General features: G+C 41.1%; 2 protein-coding genes across 6 annotated transcripts; one reads left to right on the top strand and one right to left on the bottom strand.

The window, feature by feature from the left end:
- Positions 1-381: 381 nt before the first annotated feature.
- On the top strand, positions 382-11,842 carry LOC113686187 (monocarboxylate transporter 10). Of its 5 annotated transcripts, XM_089190040.1 has the most exons (7): positions 382-511; positions 659-899; positions 1,156-1,268; positions 5,092-5,302; positions 7,947-8,563; positions 8,798-9,167; positions 10,017-11,842. In XM_089190040.1, exons 4-7 carry the CDS (start codon positions 5,140-5,142, stop codon positions 10,766-10,768), a joined length of 1,902 nt encoding a protein of 633 aa, XP_089046166.1. In that variant the 5' UTR covers positions 382-511; positions 659-899; positions 1,156-1,268; positions 5,092-5,139; the 3' UTR covers positions 10,769-11,842. The 5 variants fall into 5 exon arrangements, with proteins under 5 accessions (XP_089046166.1, XP_089046167.1, XP_089046168.1 ...); XM_089190041.1 differs by lacking the exons at positions 382-511; positions 659-899; positions 1,156-1,268 and adding an exon at positions 3,435-3,587; XM_089190042.1 differs by lacking the exons at positions 382-511; positions 659-899; positions 1,156-1,268 and adding an exon at positions 4,074-4,334.
- A 330-nt stretch (positions 11,843-12,172) lies between these two features.
- On the bottom strand, positions 12,173-18,640 carry LOC149036099 (uncharacterized). The gene is made up of 4 exons (XM_089190046.1): positions 18,374-18,640; positions 17,246-17,817; positions 16,718-17,087; positions 12,173-16,288 (listed from the first exon to the last, which is right to left on the bottom strand). Exons 1-4 carry the CDS (start codon positions 18,543-18,545, stop codon positions 12,312-12,314), a joined length of 5,091 nt encoding a protein of 1,696 aa, XP_089046172.1. The 5' UTR covers positions 18,546-18,640; the 3' UTR covers positions 12,173-12,311.
- Between the last annotated feature and the right edge of the window lie 76 nt (positions 18,641-18,716).

Raw genomic sequence — 18,716 nt, 5'->3', positions numbered from 1 at the left:
GAAGCTTGAATCAATTTCTTTAGCTCTAATAATCAAGATCAAATTATCAGAGTAGCTGATGCGCATGAGTAAACCGCACTGCAGTTCCGTGATACTCACTCTTTCACTTATCTTTGAAATGATAATGATGATTAGAACGGAGGCAAGATGTACAAATTGCAAAAAATAGCAACAACAAGCTTAAGAGTTATTATCTATTTTTTAACTTCATTTTCATTTTTTTTTCCTCCTTCATTAAAATTGATCACCCACCTTGTGTCCAAAAGTTAATCAAAATCAAGATATGCCGGAAAAATCACAAGAGCTCTTCTCCCAGTATGTTGGAGAGAAAATTAAATTTAAGGAAAGTGGTCATCGCGCAGAAATGTACAATATTTTGAAGTTGCATGGAACCACCTGCGCCTGTGGTTACAGCATGTAAAGATACTGGACACATTTTAAAATCAGTCTCCTCCTTTGAGATTTTAGGGAGCCCGAACTGTGCAGTGCATTAATCACCCCAACTATTGCGGTAAGCGAAAAAAAAATTGCTAGACTTTTTTTAGTAAGACGTGATATTTCATGCGTGACAAAACTTTGTTGCGTTTTAACCTCGACTAGCTGAAAATCCTGGTAAGTGGCCGCCATAACGATTAATACCATAATTTTGTTTTCCAAGTCGTTCATCGTATAGTTGATGGATCTTTGTCCTTTGAGTTTGAGAAACCAATCTGTTTTTCGGCGGAAACAATCTTCGCTACCATTTTTGGCGAACTTCACGCAAGGACACAAGAACTTATGCGCGTAGCCCCCGCATAAAGTTTCTACGCAGTTTTTCGCGCAGGAAAATGTAACAACTAATATTGATGCGGGTGATTCACAAGTATATCATGGAGATGGGATTTGGACATTGATGGATGGTAAGCATCAAAAAAGGGGTTTACATTTTGATTCTGTACGCTAGCTTGTGTGACAATCCACCGTGTGAAAGTAAATTAAAAAGGTACTTTTTGTCTTTTGTTTGCTCATATGTAAACAAATAGAATACGGAATTAATATATTCACGAAATTTTGCATTGTGTGTGTGGTTTTAGAAACAATAGCTCATGAAAATTCTGCTGAGGGCGAAAAAAAATGTAATAGAAACTCGAGTTTTAAGTTGATCCTTCTTCACAGATGTCGCCTTACTGGAAATTATAACTTATCATCAGACTGCGTCACAATTACGCAGGCTAGCCAGCTCGTTAAAACTCTGAAGGTGTACTGGAAGCTGAATCATTTTCAATTCGGTGAGTTGCGTCTGTAAAACGATAAATACATTGATATCAAGACATTTAAGGAGGAATTTCTTCGCCAAATGCAAAGTATTAATAACTCCATAGAGGCAAACATTTGGCGAGTTACATTCTGAGGGAGCCCCCTGCTACTAAGTATTTCATTATCCTCTCTACGATACCAGATAAACCAAATAATTGAGTTCATTTATGTAAAACATCGGACACCTCTACGATAAAAATACGGTAACAAAAATCAATTTTGGATCATCTCCTGACCTAAAAGAGTGACATCGAAAAAAAAGTTGACGTTCCGTGTGGAGCGATAAGGCTAACCCACAGGGAGACCAATCACCCGGCACAGACTCGGTAAAGTTGTGTTTTTTTTTTTTCGTTTATAAGTTCCTAATTGCAATTTTTGCCAAAAATTTGCATAAGATCAAATCGAAGAAGAGATGCGAGTGTTTTTTTTTTCGGTGCTGAAAGGACCAATGGAGCGTCTGTGTACCACAACTTTCTGATACTAAGCAGTCAACAGCAAGCGTAGCGGAGCAAGAAAAACAGCGCAATACGTTTTGTGACTGCGTTAGTTTGCATCAAGATTTAGGCAGGTATACAGCTGTTATTGAAATCCTTGCCGTTATCGAACTATGATAACTTGCTTTTTTTTTTTCGTTTGTGTTTCCAGTGAGAAAGGCGGTGAGATATTAGCGGCTATAATCTCAGGTTATGATGTGGCCGTGTGCTTAGTCTGCCGGAGCTTTTAGGACGTGTCACACGTTTGATATAAATTATGGGTCCAAGGCGAACTTTGAGTCCTCGAAATCAACTGACGTACCATGATTAGTGACCAGTGCATTGCTTCAAAATAAATGCGAGAAGCAAAGTTTTACAAGGGACAACCTAAAATTTGACGCATTTCAAATTTGGATGCAGCGTGAGTCTGGGAAAATTGATACGGCCAATGATTTTTTTGAAGCACTGCGCGGGATCCTTCCGGGATCTAGCCGTGATTCCCACCAAGATTCCCAGCAGCGCTCTCATTAACATTTCTCGAGGATCTCGCAGTGATTGCCACTAGGATCCCCTGGGCATCTTAACTTATATCCGCCCGTCATCCCGCCCGGGTTTTTGCGAGGATCCCACCAGAATCTTGCGGGGATTCTCGAGAGATACTGCCTGAAATTCTCGAGAGATACTGCCTGAAATTCTCGTAGGGTTCGACACGATATTAGCGAAATTCACGTGAGTACCTAGCCTTATCTCGCCTTGCCCCGTTTTTGAACAAATTTACACGATTTAGAGTTACTGGGATAATTCGTTTTCAGGTCTTTCTCGACTGTGTGTCGCTTGACAGCTTGTGTAGTGGTGCGTTACTTAGTGTTTGGAGAACGAGCCTCCACAAGAAGCATAAACACCAACAGAACACTTTTCTATAATCTCCTGTGATTACCAGTTATACTGAGACCTGTCTAGTAACCGATTTAGTCCGAAGAACAGCTGAGGATATTTTGCGTTTTTAGGGAAGCAAAGCTACGTTCAAGGAAAATACAATGGGAAAGTCACGCGCCAGAGAAGGAGCGCTTATCACGTCTCTTGCTTCCGCTCGCGCCCGGAAAACGCGACAAAAGGTCACCCGTTTTTCAGGTTACCGGTAGGTTACAGGCTGAGGCTCAAGGAGAAGGATTTTCTCGAACCTCTCTGAGTTTAAGGCGAGAAAGGAAGCAAAAGCCTTAATTAACAATTTGGAAGCTGCTTTAATTAATCGCGTCACGCGTTAAGAGAGACCAATTCGTGAAGATAAGATGATGACCTCCAGACCGTCACATCACGCTCTCTGGACTCATTCCGTTCATGTGATTCTTTCAACTGAACAGTCTTGTGGAAGGGGGGGAAGCTCTTCTCATAATTTATCGTCGGGGGGGTGGTAGGAGGATTTTTGGGGGGAACGCATGGTTTCATGGGGGTCAGCTGTCACCAACAGAGTATAAAAGTGGAGACTATAGACAATTTACTGCCAACTAAATACTGATGAGGGGCATCCGTAAGAATATTACAGAGACCTGGCCCCTCCCCCCCCTTCCACAGGCGATAAATCCTGACCCTTCCCTAAATCTCTCAGAATATTTAAAGAGGGCGTGAAAGAACGGATATAAGGCACGAACTCTCATGTCCTTCAGTGTTTTTCCGTGTATCAGAACCTAGTTTGGGTATCTATAAAAGAAAGCATTGTTCGCAAATATTAAACAATAGAGATTGATCGGTTGGTTTCAGCGGTGAGTTCGATAACTGCCTCAGTTTTGTTCTTGTTGACGGGAGATCACATATCTTACGGTAAGTTTTTACTGAAAGCACCTTTCACCACAGGGTTTATGTTCACTCGGCATCGACGCTTTAATTTGCGCTTTCGTCACAGTTTTCACAATTTGGGAAATTAGCGTAAATTTTCCAGTCCTAATGTGCTGTTTGCAATCCGGGTCAATCTTTTTTATTTTCAACTATCCTTGTTCTCATTTGTTTTTTTCGCCTTATCCAAATATTCCATTGCGACCTTTCCGTATTCCAAGAATGTATTTTGTAGAACAGACATGGTCCATTCAGCTGACTTTCGTACGCTCTTGCAACAAAATTTAGCTAGAAACTAAAAATTGAATTTTCTACTTTAAAGAGTTCTTAACTCTCGCACAGAGCTACGCAAAAAAAAAACTTGGAAAGTACAAAACTGGAGCAAGTTGACGCTAGCTTAGGATTTTATTTAGACTAAAAGCAAACCGCTGACAGCCTCTTTCTCATATTACCGACCCCTCCCCAACCTCACGTGGTTTTAAGCTACGAGAAAGTACACATCTCTAATAGACTCAAGCTGACAGGTCACGTTTTTCAAAGTTCGCACCCACCGTCCGGTTTACACAAAGGCTTTCCTTACTCTATATCTGGCATCTCCGTTCGTTAACAGCCTCGTAAACAGCTCTTGGCTTTATGATTAGAAAGGAGGTAGCAAAAACAAGCTGATCATTCCGGCACTTCTTTTGGTACAGATATAGACACTAGATATGGGTTATTAACCTAGTTGAGGTCAAGGTAAATACTAAATGGCTGGTCCGAGTTGTTTTTGTTGTTTCGTACTTTTTAAGGGAACAAAAAGGGCAATCCTGAGCACTTCTGGGGCGGGGGGACATCCTCAGTTGGGTGGCCAAGCAGAGGTGCCTTCCTCTCTCCTTCCCTTTCGCCTCTAGTGCACTTAGAGAGAAGGGTGTGCCAGAACCATCTCATCAAACCGAAGGGGAGTTCCGGATATCTCAAACTTCCTGACATCTAGCTGTTAGTCCGCATCTCCGGGGGTAGACTCGTATCCGGCGTATTCACTAATCTAATTTTAACCTGAATGCCTTGAATTTTAAGTATCTAAAGTTATCTTGCTGTTTTTAAAAGCAGGAAAGTTTCTCTGATTTGACAAGCCATTAATTTCACTATGTTTAAATTACGTGAGTTGCGCGAAAACCACCAACCACACGCTGAGGTTTTGATTGTCAGACAGTCTGGGAAGCAGTAGGGTACAGAGCTAACCGTCCATCAATTAGCATCTATTTATTAACGTATGCGCCAGAATATTTTCATATAAATCAGCAATATTTCTTTTCACGTGCTCTGGGGGAACATAGTTCATAGTTCACTTGCAGGTAGTACCTGTTGTGGTTGCGCTAATTGCTCATCAATAGAAATCCAACCTATCACCAGCTTCTCAATAAACCGGTTTATAATCCAATGGTAACAAGAGATTTTGAAAATCAAACGACCTAAACCTCACTTCACGCAGCAAATTTTTTCCCGTACACAGAGTTCGCAGGGATCTTGGAGCCTTCTCATCCATGTTTCTTTACATAAGATGACGAATTATTCCAAGGATCTCAACTACGATTCTAAACGTTCCTGGTTCGTCTGCGCATCTTCGTTCATAGTGCAGTTCACTATCTTTGGGATACACAGTTCCGTGGGGATTTTTTTCATCGCCTTCGACAGGGAATTTCACCGGAGTGAATCCGCTACAGGTACGAAATATTTCGATCCGCTTTATTCTGAATTTTTTTTATCAGTATAGTTAATAAATTTAGAAATCACTGATTCCTGTTATGCATCTAATTTATAATGTCGGCATGTATCTGTAAGCCAGATGAAATGACATTGCAACACATGTATCTTCTCTTACCGAGAGGTTATCGCTAAGGACAAAATACGAAACCAAAACATCCGCTGTGATTGGCTGTAGCTTTTTTTGGAATACATCTAAAACAGTAAATAATTTGTCAAGTTTACTTCAACGATGAATATTTCATTACCGTTACTCAGTAAACCAGAAGTTAATGAGCTTTGGCTACAGCGGGCCAGATAAACCAGTTTTTGCGCAGTTGTTTTTCACTGTACGGACGTTCTGCTTCGTGTGAGATCCAGTTTGGTAAGCAAGCACGTTTTCCGGAAACTGGTAACGTTATATAGTTTCCGGAAAGTAACGTTGATCTCTTTTGAGAGAACAGGGAATGACTAACATGATTAAATCAGTGTTATTTGCCTTCCTGCTTCGACAGATTTCTGATTAAAAAATTTACGTCAAAGTCTAAATTCCCCATTTCGGAGGGACTACAGCAATTTCGCAGGGGAGGAGACAAGATATAAGTAAGTGATTAAACGGTGGGGGCTGGGGACGTGGAGATTCAATCTGTATTTAAGAACAATTGGATATTTGACCACTATTTGACGCTAAATCTTTGTAAAACATTAAGGACGGTCTTTTTTTAATTGCACTCACTAGTGGAGAGTAACGGAAGAAAATCTCGTGTTCAGGTTTCAGGAAGGCCTCCCCTGTTCCCAATGTCAACACATGGAGTAATTTGACATTGATCAGAAAATTAAAATTCCTTGCTTGTCGATCGGCTTTCGATAATTCAGTAGTATCAGAGAAGGCGAGATCACGAACACTTATCTCGTCACGAGATCCTACTTCACCTAAGAGAGACCTTGAAGAATGTGACAGGCCAGGAGCGTGAAATGTTAGTTGTAAAGACACGCATTCTGTGTCTACAAGAGTCGCCCAGAGAATATCTTTTTTTTTAATTTTTTTTTATTTTTTGTTAGGTGGTTTGTGAGTGTTTCTCTGAATGAAAGAAAAAAATGGATATCTGTGTAAGAGCTCCATCTGCGGATCCAAAGTTATAGCTAGGGTTCCAGAGTTATATATTATTACGAACTTTGGATCCATTGTGGTAGCACTGAATCAAAAGTTATAACTGTGGATCTATAGTTATAATTTGACTCCAATATCCACCTTTTTTCTTTTTACTAGAATGGTACTTATGAGCCACCGCACTAATGATGCACGCAACTTCATGTGATTCTGGCCTCTTGGCAACAGATCATTTAAAATTAAAATCAGTATGGACATGAGGCGGTTTTAACTGGACCAGTGTCAAAGCAGTTCCCTTTTTTTTTTCTTTTTTTTTTTTTTTTTGTTGACTTTTCTCAGGGACAGCAAAAGGTCACATCAGCGATCTTGTGGTTTTGCTATATTTGTCCCATTCACTAACGTATTTTTTTTAACCTTCCATAATAGTCACGCAATGTGAAATCCATAAGGACCAACCATCAACAAATATCAAATCATCTCCTTTCAGCTACACTGAAAATATTCAAATGTTTCTAGTCTAGGACTAAATTTCATCTCCTTTAGTCGGTTTTAAACGATTGACTTGAGTTTCCAATGGCAATAGTTTACGGTTACCTCGGACTGTGAGCAAAAACTGACCCTTTGTTCATATAACTTGTTTATTCAGGGAAAACCAGAAAACAAACAGGCATACATCTCGTGACTAGCTTGCTTGTCTTATCAGCTACCAAGGCTCAACAAGAGCACGAACTATTTGCTTCACTACGTCATTGATATTATCGACTCAATGTCATCAAAGAACTGGTTAAGCTAGTTTCACAGAATGCTTAGTGCAAATTTCTCTCATCGTAATATCGAAAATGCCAATTTAATGTCTTCTTTGACTTCGGGCGGACCTCGTCCGTCATTTCCGGTGTTTTTGGCGTTATACAACAGAAGACCGAAAAAAAAAGATTTCCCTCTAAGGTTTGTGCGGTAAAGTTTCACTCCTCCTTCATATTCACCAGTCTTAAGTTGAATTTCAGGTTCAATGCAAACAGCAAAGAGAAAGAAAGGTCGATTATGGTTTTGTATAAAGGAAATTACAAGGACGCTTTTGGCACCCGCTCTGCGGGCTGTATAAAATTGTTGATACCCAGGCGAGGCTGGTAAAAGTTTATATTCAGACAGTATGTTTACACGTTAACCCTTTAGACCCTAAGAATGACTAGCATCTAATTTCTCCTTACAATATCACCCCTTAAACACACATTAAGGTCAGGAGAATAAAGGAGCTGATCACGGACTAAAGAAGCTCTTGATTGTTAGGCAAATTCTCCATGTCGGTATCTTAGGGAATGTATAGAGAACAGTATGGAGAATATGCATACTGATGTTAGGTTGTGAGGGTTGACAAAAGCGTCTGCATAAGCACCAAAAAAAGGGACATGTTTTGTTCCCCTTGTGCCTATGGTGCTCACTTTGACCCAGATCTCTTCAAGAGACTATCTGGTGAAAACCAGCCTCCTCTAATATATGAATCTATTTTCTTACAGCATGGGTAGGCTCATTGGCATTTGGACTCATGTTTTTCCTGGGACCTCTGACTACAGTGCTGTGCGAGCACTTCGGATGCCAAGTGGTCACGTGTGTTGGAGGCCTTCTCTCATTCACTGGTCTTCTTTCTACGTCATTCGTAACCAGTTTCCCTTTATTGTACTTCACTTATGGCTTTCTATGGGGAGCTGGGACGAGTCTTTGTTACTTCGCCTCTTTGGTCAGTTTACCGTTGCATTTTAGAAATTATTTATCACTGGCTTATGGAATCGCTATCGCTGGGGCTGGCTTCGGTGTTCCGCCGACAACATGGGCCATCACTCAACTTATCGGATATTATAACTGGAGGATAACCATGAGAATTCTCGCCGGAATGTCACTTTTGATGAGCGTTTCAAGTGTGACTTACGGTGGCTTTGCAACTGTGCAAGAACATTGTGTTGAAATGGAGAAGAGCAACGCATCTAGGCATTCAATAAGTGGGACTATCCTAAAGCTTAAATTACGTATTTTGGAATTTTTTAAATTAAATCCTTGGAAAAATAAGGCCTTTGCGGTATGGGCCGTTTCCCTAAGCTTCATCGCGTTCGGAAACTTTATACCATTTGTCTTTTTGGTAAGTACAACTGTGAAAACTTTTACAGTGCTTTTCCAGCGGCCCCTTGCGCTGGCGAAAGACCTTGGAAAACCTTACCCCTAATTCCAACAAAGATTTTCTTAGGCTCTGCACAACGCTTATTCCATGTTAGTTTTCGCTGGGTAAATACAACAGTGAAAGGAGAGTTTAGAAGCAAATTTACTGCATATTAACTCTAAAACAAAACATGTTTTAATTTTATTGCTCCAACAGATCAGCATTGCAAACGAGATTGGAATACCGAGCTCCAAAAGCGCATTACTCATTGGTTACCAGGCCATAACGAATACAGCTGCTCGCATCGCGTTTGGAAGGCTTGTTAATAATCCTCGAATGGACAAAATTGTATCGGTTCAAATAATGGGCCTTATGTTAGCTGTTAACGCCACACTCTTTCCTTTAGCAAAGACTTACTCTTCTTTAGTTGTATATGTCGTTGTTTTCGGTTGTTTTGATGGAAGTTTAGCTGTTATGTTTGGGATGGGTACATTGCATATTGTTGGAGAAAGACTCGCCGGGCGCGCATTTGGAAATCTTTGTTTCGCGGCCGCTATTGGAAATGTACTTGGCCCTCCTGTAGCAGGTTAGTATCACTGAAGTGATATCAGAATGTCACGTCTATAATTAGGAGTTCGTATCCAAACCCAGAATAAGTTGCATAGAAGATGACGTCATAACTAGCAATGTGGATCTCTCTTATGAGAGATTATGAACTTTGAGGAGAACTTGTTATTCAATTTTAAACAGTGCATTATACCTGGGGGCCTTTCCGCACTGGCGAAAAAGTGTCATCACCGACATTTTACAAATGCAAATGATTTGACAAATTTTGGACTAAGCGGACAAATCTTCAAATTACGTTCCGCTGACAAAATTTGTCCCGGGTAAAAACTGGACAAAATCGACAAAATAAACAAAACCGTGATAAACTTTTCAATAATTTGTCGTAAAAGCTACGACAAGCGTGTAATTGAACTGAAGTCAGTTTACCAGAAAGGCACAAATGGTGTTTAGTTGCAAAATTCGGGGATTCTAAAATTTTAAAACGACCTAGGATAAGTCCTGTAAATTGGAGGTGGAATCTTTTGGCAACTAAGCTGGCCGCTCTTATGAACAGATCAGGCGCTGACGGAATTTGACGACTTAAAATTTTAAATGCGGATGCAACAGACGAAACAAAAATTCTTCATGACAAAATTTGTCCTTTGAATTGGTCGGGACAATTCTAGTTTGGTCCGCTTGTGCAGAAGGCCCCTCAGTGAGATCTTTTAGCACATTAAGAGCGATTAGGGCCTTTCTACTTCCCTTTGGGGGAATATGCTGGTCCATAAAAGGTTACCCACCTTTCTCAAAGACGCAAAACTAGTTAACAAAGAGTCTCCCACACTTTCTTTTGAAATATCGCCTTCATCATAGTTTTCACTCATCACAGGTTTTATCTTTGATGTCTTCGGAAAATATGACATTGCGTTCTTCCTTTCTGGAGCCTTCATGACGTTTGGGGTTTGTCTGTTGTTCCTTGTGCCTCGTTTGATGCCGGAAAAAATAGAAGTATGCGAAGAAAGAGTGGTTCTTTTAAGCGACGATGCCAACAAACAATCAACTAACTACAAGCAGAAGCCCAGAGCAATTTACAGCTTTCCAATAGAGGCTGCTTTCTTCGCACAAACTCGCTGCGATCAAGTGCTACAGCATAGTGTTTCTATGGGAACGTTAAGAGAGATTGATACGCCACCTTTGATTAAGTCAGCAATGTTCCGCGCATGGTCTGCCGCTGCCCAATTACATTGCACTGACTCTCTGAATGGTTCATCGGGTTATGAGAGTGACTTCAATAGACAAAGCTCTTGCACTCAGTTCAGTGAAGTCGTAGATAAGTCACTGGAAAACGAACATGGGTCTATAACCTTGGTAACACCGGCTATGAGTTTTGACAATATGGAGGTTTTTGTTCAACAAGAGAAACTTCAACAAGAGGGCTGGGTTGGAGGTGCTATGGATTTGTATAGTGTTATGTTTGAATCCTTGTTGGAACGAGTAGAAACTAATCCAAGAACTCCATTTGAAGATGATTCAAGCGATGAAAACGCTTCCAAGGCTGACGCAGAGATGAAAATAATACCCAATTTTTCCCAGTCAGAATTTGGGTGCAAGTTAGATCTTTGTCGAGAAACGATTTTATAAAATTACCTTTCAAACTATTTGATTAGGACTTTTTTATCATTATGTTAAAGGTACTTATTATTGGTTAAGATGGCTGGCCACAACAGTTGATCGATGAAGCGAATTATGTTATTCATTAGGACTGCTTTCCGATCAAATTACGTAGTTTAAAAGCTGACGTTTCGAGCGTTGGCCCTTCGTCAGAGCGATTGTTAACAACCGCTAAGTCGGAAACGAGCCCGCTCTCCTCTCCCACAGGCAGTCTTATCTCGATGAAGAACAAAGATCGGACTCGACAGAGTGCTAGGACGTACTGTCTGAGAGAGACTCATAAAAGATTACCATATTGGGAAAAAGGGTGGTTCGTCATTATGGACTAGCGTTTACAGTTATCCAACAATTTCAAAATTAATTTAATGACTAGAGGGTTTATAAAAACGTTTTAATGATCCTAGTGATACACAGTGTTGTACTGGGGCAACTTCTGACTCAGAAGGAATTATTTGTTATCAAAATAACATCGAATATTTATTGGTTTCTAAGAAAAGTTTTCCATTCAAGAATTGCAAAGAATATCTAACTTGTCAGCCATTTTTAGGCACTGGTAAGTCAGCACATTTCAATGTTTTGGTGACTCAAAGTTTCAATACTTTGTATTAATTGCGAATTTTTACGAATTTTTATTTTAATATTTATTAATTTTATATGTATCGAGATCGTTCCTCTGTGAATTGTAAGTTTTTTATTCATTATTTTGTTGGTTTTATCGATTTGAATTCGTTCAAAAAGGACATCTTAGGGATGGTTGGTGGAATCTTAGCAAAATAACAATGATGTCATTGTCTCCAAAAAGTTCCAATTCTTAATTTATTAATTAATCGATTTACTGAAAATGATTTAAGTTATACTTAACCTTGCTGGTTTGAGGGATATCAAATGGGTTTTTTCTTTAAGGATAATTGTCAAAATATTAATGAACTTTGCCATAAATTAAGGGGCGTGTATCTCATTTTATGTAGAGAAGTAAAAGTGTTTTTAATCTAAATATGGGAGGTGGTTGAATCCGGAACTAAAGACAATAAAATAACTCTACGCGATGTGTTGAGGTTAAATCGATGATGGTCGCCTGCAAAGTTTACCTTGCGCCTAAGGTGTGTATCAAATACATCTCCTTGAATAGCTAGTTCGGAATTAAATTAAATAGGCATATGAACCTTCGCATGGTATTATCTCTTTCAAGTATGCTCATCAGCTGACTTATATTTCAGTTTATTTTCCGGTTAACTAATAAACAGTCCCCTGAAAAATGTCTATGAGGCAGGAGATATATGACAAATATTTTCGTACGCACTGCTCTCATTTTTAGCCGTGGGAAGGATGCGTACTTTAAATTGGCAAATTGTGTCACTCTTTTATTGCTTGCCTTAGACCATCCCCTTTCCTTCTTAGCTTTCCTTATATAAACTATTTGTCTTCTCTTTCAAGCTGATTTTAACATCTGATTTTCACTGTTTACGCTAACCGTTACAGCTTTGCAATGAGTACTTACGGCGACTATTAATCTCTATCCTTGGTCCGATGTGTAGCTATCTTCGTGCAATTTGTTGTAAGGCAGTTCATTCTCCGACAGATTCGAGCTCGAATCTGTTGAAGTGCTGGAATCATCTGTTGATGAATCAGTGGAAGGGCGTTTCTGAAGAACTTGGGAATCTTGAGGAAGATCGCGTAGATTCACATATTGGATCTGTCCATCGTTTTTCACCAAAAGAGGCGCGATGTCATCATGGACCGAAGCTTTAGCCAGGTCTTCATCTGCATTAGAATCGTAGTCATCTTCGCATTTACATTCTCCGTCCTCATCCTGAATCAGCTCAAATTCTCGACAGATTATACCAGATATAGAATTGCCACTCTGTTTACTCGTTAAGTCTTCAAGCTTAGATTCAGTTAACAAATCGGATTCAATCTCGCTGACAGAATTCCCAGTCGCTGACAAATCCGCCCCACTTAGGACCGGGTTGGCTTCCACACCCTGACGTTCATTATTAAAGCACTCCTCGATGTCTCTTTCATGTCTATTATCTATCATTACTTCAGGCTGTACACCGTCTCCCTGGTCAATATTCTTAACATCTGCTGTAAATGTGTCCTTCCCCACATATTCTCCGACATCAACCCCAAGTGGGCAAGTATTCTCCTTATTGGTCAAGATGGTGGTGTCTGTTCGCTTTCTATGGACTTGCTTGGGTGGTGGAAGAAGTTTTAGAGGAAAACCTTGGTCTTTGGCTGCAGTGATAATGTCGACTGCGTCGGAAAAAATCTGAAGAGGAGGAAATAGATTCTCTTGATCATTAGTTTTGGAATCCTGAGTTTTATTCTTCGCATCTGGGGAAATCTTGGTCGAGATATTTTCAAACTTCGAACTGCCTTCGGAGGACGATTCACTTTCAGTGTCCATCTCAAAAATTAAGCACTCTTGGCTTGAATTGAATTTTGTCCACTTGCTCTGAACAGTCAAATGTTGGTATGTATCCGTTATATTTTCTGAGGTGAGCGAAGTATGTCCTGCGAGATCAGTTTCTGTGGCCTCCTCCTTCGGATGAGATGTCACAATGTTCTGTTGATGAGGGCCTTCGTCAGGAGCGACCAAAGTTTCTTTACAATAGGGCTGCTCAACCTGTCGGGGAGAATTATCTGATGTGGGCGAGATGTGTGATAAATTCCTTCTTTCCGATGAAATCGTGTCCGGTTCTTCGGCTTTAAACTGCTCTCGGTCAATGAGCGTTTCTGTCTGCTGCCAGGAAGGAAGGACCTGTTCTTTTTGTGCTAGAGATTTATCATGAAGCTGAAGTAGATTTTGCGACTCTACTGAAATACCTTCAGGAGATGGCTGAAATGGGTTGTGTTCGGAAATCTTCGTGTACGCTATTTTATCTGTTTCCAAGAATAAGTTTTCTGCAGTCAAGAATGAGTTTGTAAGTTTTTCCACTGAACTTTGATCAGTAAGAACGCCAGATATTTGCACTTCACCGGATTCTGTTACAGATTCTGACAGTTCTTGCAATACGGCTGGGTTTGCGGGATCGGAAAATGCCTCTGGTTGTTGAATTTTTACTGATTCAGGCTGACAGTAATTATGCTCTTTTCCTGGTTGTATCTCTGTTGTGCTCCCTGGATTTTGTTGGTTTAAGTTTGGATCCATCTTGTCAAAGTGCTGGTCAGCTTCCTGTGTAACCACATCCTGGTAGAGATTCTCTTCTTTTGGCACCACTTCTTCCGAAGATGGAGGGTAATTCGTAGCTGACGTTCGACAAGGGTCGTCCCCTTGGGTGGTTTGAAGCCTCGTTATATGGAAATGATGATGACATTGACTTTGCCTGGAGGCATCCGTTCCTTGGAAATGCAAATACGGAATTTTCGGTTCACAAATAGGTGATGGTTCTGGGTGGCCAACTATTATGTCCACAGGAGAGTTTGTGTGACCCAGCTGACCTTCATTTGTCATAACACCAACAACCACATCAATAGGTTCACTAACATTGTGTAAGTCACTTAATGATCTAGCGCTATTCGAAATAGAAGAGTTGGTCCCGCTTGAAAGTTTGGAGGAGAAAGCTTCCGTGGACTCACGCATATTCATAAGACTCAATTCGTTAAGGACAATTTCTTGTCCTACTTCAGAGAAGGAAGAAGATCTGCTGCGATTTCTGCTAGAATATTCTCGAGAAGGTGTAGGGCTAAAAATTTCATTGATGTCTTTCCAGCTATCTAAATCGTGTTCCCTAGCTTGCCTCGTCTCGCAGATTTTTGAGCTCGATGGATTCGCTACAGATACATCATTTGGTGCACAGATTTCTGAAAAGCTCTGGGCTGGCGTATGTGGTGTGTGGATAGGTGTCGGTGCTGTTGTCAGAAAGGCACTTGGAGGTGTTGGATGCGGAGTTGGCGCAGGAGTGTTGCGAGAGCTTGACCACGCACGAACCGGTGTAAGTGGTACGCTGTGACTTGCAGAATAGAGAGGTGTTAACGGCAAACTCTGAAGAGCTGGAGAGAAAACAGGCCTTTGGTCGGGTTGATCATCATCCCCATTTTCTTCTTGCTGAGTTTGGCGAGCGGCAACAGCTTCAAGGCGCTCACTTAACTCGTTAAGCTGATCAATAATGGCAAGATGTAATTTTTCTTTTCTTTGAGCAGGGGGTGAGTCTTTGGGAGAAACATCTTTGATTACTTCTTCTACAAAGAGTACAGGGTCATCGGTATCTGATTTTATGTCAGAAATTGCAGCATTTCTTCCGACCTCGTTTGCCTCAGTTTCCAGAACCAGTAGCTGTCCTGTGCGTGGAATTGTAGGGGGTGGCGGGATACGAACAAGTTGGAACACCTCTCTACCACCCTCCGACTCAGTTGAACTGTTGCCTTCTAAGGGAGTCCTTGTACACACTTTCACATACTCTGATGCTACTCCCTCACCAACTGTTCCTTCGATATTTGGTACGAACACAATCTCAATATCATCATCAACCACGCTCGAAATGTTGTCAGTATCATGATGCTCGTCTGTTAGAGAATCCACGAGGCCAATTCTCCTTTTGCGATTGCTTTCTGGAGGGGGAGGAAGCTTAACTAATTCCACATCAATCTCTGCGCTCACATCATTAGAAATCGATGCATCTGATTGAATTCCCCCCACATTTTCGAGCTCCACTTGCATCGGTTGAATACTCAGAGAAACATTGGTAACATCACTGAGAGGCCTCTCAAGGTCTCCAGCTTCCAAACCAATCTGCATGTTACTAGTTGGGTCAACTGTAGCGTCATGTTTATCGGAAGCCACCGACAGGTTTTCCAGGTCAGCGCCCTCTCGCATCGTCAAGTTGTCATCTGGTCTTTGGATTCCAGCTTCCTCAGGATTTGGCTTTACGACATTTGTGCTTACTAGATTAGTAATGGACTCACTTGGCTCTGCTAAATCATTTGTTTCTCCCACAGGAACTTGTGAACCCGAAGTTGAACCAAGATTCCTTGGCATTTCTGAAAATGATAGCATGGAACCAGATACCACATTGCCTATTCGTGATTGAGAAGACAAGGTTGCTTTTGAGATACCACTTATGTCTGATCTGTTTCGTTGGTGGGCCGTCACTCCATCTGTGCTCGATAAATTGTCGACAGCTCTTCGATACACATTTTCCATCTCTGTCTTACTTGCCATCTGTCCTTGAAAAGGCTCTAAAAAAGTCGCTCTTGAATCTTCTCGGCGGAAACCATCGAATCTTTGGTACGAATGTATTTCTGCAGGATCAAGGTTAGAGAGTGACACACCAGGCTCGGTAACAAACATCCCACTCAGAGTGTCCACCACACTCGCAGAATGAATGCTAAGCGATGGATCGTACACTTCTCTTCTTCCGTGCTCCTCCTTGTGTGTCAAATCTGGACGAAGTTTCTGAACAAAATAGATCAGGCTTACACCAACGAGAACAGAACAAGATGAAACAAAGAATGCAGTTGTAAAGGAATCCGTGGACTTGTAAAGTTCTCCTGTAAATTTAAAATGCGAGTAAACAAGGGATATTTAGAGAAAATGTTTTTCACCATGGTTCCTAACAACAGAATCTTACTCAGAGTTTTCTTTTCCAGGACGCATATCAGTTATGGTGATCTCCTCATGTAGGTAAAAGAACAAGCACACACATGTGTCAATTGGAAAGTTTTCCCATAGATTGGCACAATTAATTTTTAATGATGTGGATGGAAAAATTCCAAGAGTAGTGGGGCCTAGGATCGGGCTGAAATAACGAGAAGAAAAACACATAACATATTTTACATATTTTTAAGATAAATGATATCATTTGATCGTTCCAAAAAAACAATTAGTGCGCGGTTGCTTGAAAGAGTCGACCAAGTAATAACGTGGAATTTTATTTCGCATAAACTGCAATACGATGTGCCTGAAGCGCGTAGTCTCACCTAAAACGGGAGGTCCCAGGGTTAAAGGAAATGCCACCAAGCCGTACTGGATGCCAAGTGCTTTGGCCATTAGTTCCTTTCCAACAATGTCCTGGGTGATAAGTGGAACCGTCACTACAAAACATCCATCAAAGAATCCAGCAACCAGTGCGTACGCGAGCAAACCGTGATAACTCCGTGCAGCGGTGACACACATAGAAGACACACTCAAAACGGTGGCGGAAATGACAAAAATATACAACCGTCTGACGCGCGGGAGATCCGCAAGACGGCCGCATAGGAGTTTACCAAATATTGCTGATATTGAGAGGTAGCCTAGCAAAAGAGCCCCTCGGGAGACCGGGATACCATGTGACAAAGCCATCCGGACCTACAATAAAAACAAGAGAATATCGATGTAACAATACATCCGGACGATCGTTTGGGTTACCAGTGCAGATTGGCTACAATTAGCTGCGGTAACTGATAAATCTCTTTACCAGTTTCTGAAGAATTTACTGTTCTGTGCAATTGATGAACTGTACTCACCAAGTACGTGTATGGAAAGAAGTAGGCGAACAGAATAAAGGACAATGACACCAACCACATGGGAAAAGCTCGGTCTCTCCATGGCCGAGGATCAATAAGACCTTTCAACCGGAATGACAGACTTCGTCTTTCGAATGGCAAATACTCGACTGGCGGTGGGATATAAGCGCAACCGCACAAGAACGTCAAGGCGGAAAATACGCTCAATACACGCATTCCCCCGCGCCAGCCGTACTTTTCGTCAAGTTCCTGCAACATCACGTTGAAGATAAGCGTTCCAAATCCGGCGCCGGTCATGGTAATCCCATTAGCAAGAGAAACGTTCCTATTAAAGTAAAACCTCAGGACGAGCAGCCCAGAAAAGAACAAGAAGCTGCCCCCAGTTCCCCACAAAACGCCAAATGTAAAGTACATGGTGGAGATACTCGATGCAAATGAGGTCACCAGTAAAGAAAAGGTAGTCAAGACGCTTCCAGCGCACGCCATGACGCGGCATCCAAAATGTTCACAGAGGGCCGTAGTGATGGGTCCAATGACGAAGAGGAATCCATAACCCAAGGAGCCCACCCACGCTGTTGACAAATTTGACCAAAAAGATTCTGTTATTATGTTTTGCGAAACAAGGTATACCTTAGGCATCTTTTAAAATAAAAGTAGATGGTTTGGACTTAGCATCATTTCTTGTCACCTAGGAAATATTTCAGGATATCCATAGTCGATGTGAAAAGACTCCTCGCAGATGCTTACCTAAAAGGTGCATAAATCGTGTAGACCTTAACACGCGCGAATTTTGTGCACTCGCTACAGGAATTAAAACTTGATTGTTAAACTGTATTATTAAAAATCACGATTGGTTTTTGTTCCTAGAGAATGTTTTGCTTTAGGAATGCACACGTGTACGACACACACTACTTTAACTTACTTAGTTTTTCTCAGCAAAACAGAATGAAATGACTAAGCTTGTTAAGACATCCTATAAAGTTAATATTTTTTCAGATTGTTTTCGTGAAAACAGATATAGAATGTTGTGGTTTACACGACAAATGCGAGGTGAACTTTAAAAGTTTGATATTGCGCGCAAGGAAAGCAAGTACTTAAATCAGAATTGCTCTTCGCAACACTGCCTACCTGTCGCTGATTCGCCAGATTTAAAATCAGTTAAAAGTGCAATGAAAAGTGTTCCAAAAGACTGTATAGTCCCGAATATGACGCCTTGGACAAAAAACGAAGCGATACACACGATCCAAGCCCAGCCAGCATCAACCTGGTACCGACAAAATCTCCTGGCTGCAGTAAACATATTGTGCTAAGTCACGCTCTGTTTTGCCGCATGAAGTGCCACGATCAGCCGTTCAAAAGCAGCGATCATTCCATCAGAAAAGTCCTCTCAACCCATGATTGCTTATTTGCCGAGTAAAGCTTCGAAGATGTTCGTCTTTGATTTGTGTCGTAGGTTCTAATTTGTAATTCA

Source organism: Pocillopora damicornis, chromosome 12 (assembly GCF_964200805.1).
Source record: "Pocillopora damicornis chromosome 12, jaPocDami1.2, whole genome shotgun sequence".
Taxonomy (NCBI): Eukaryota; Metazoa; Cnidaria; class Anthozoa; order Scleractinia; family Pocilloporidae; genus Pocillopora; species Pocillopora damicornis.
This window is presented reverse-complemented; position numbering and strand designations above follow the sequence as displayed.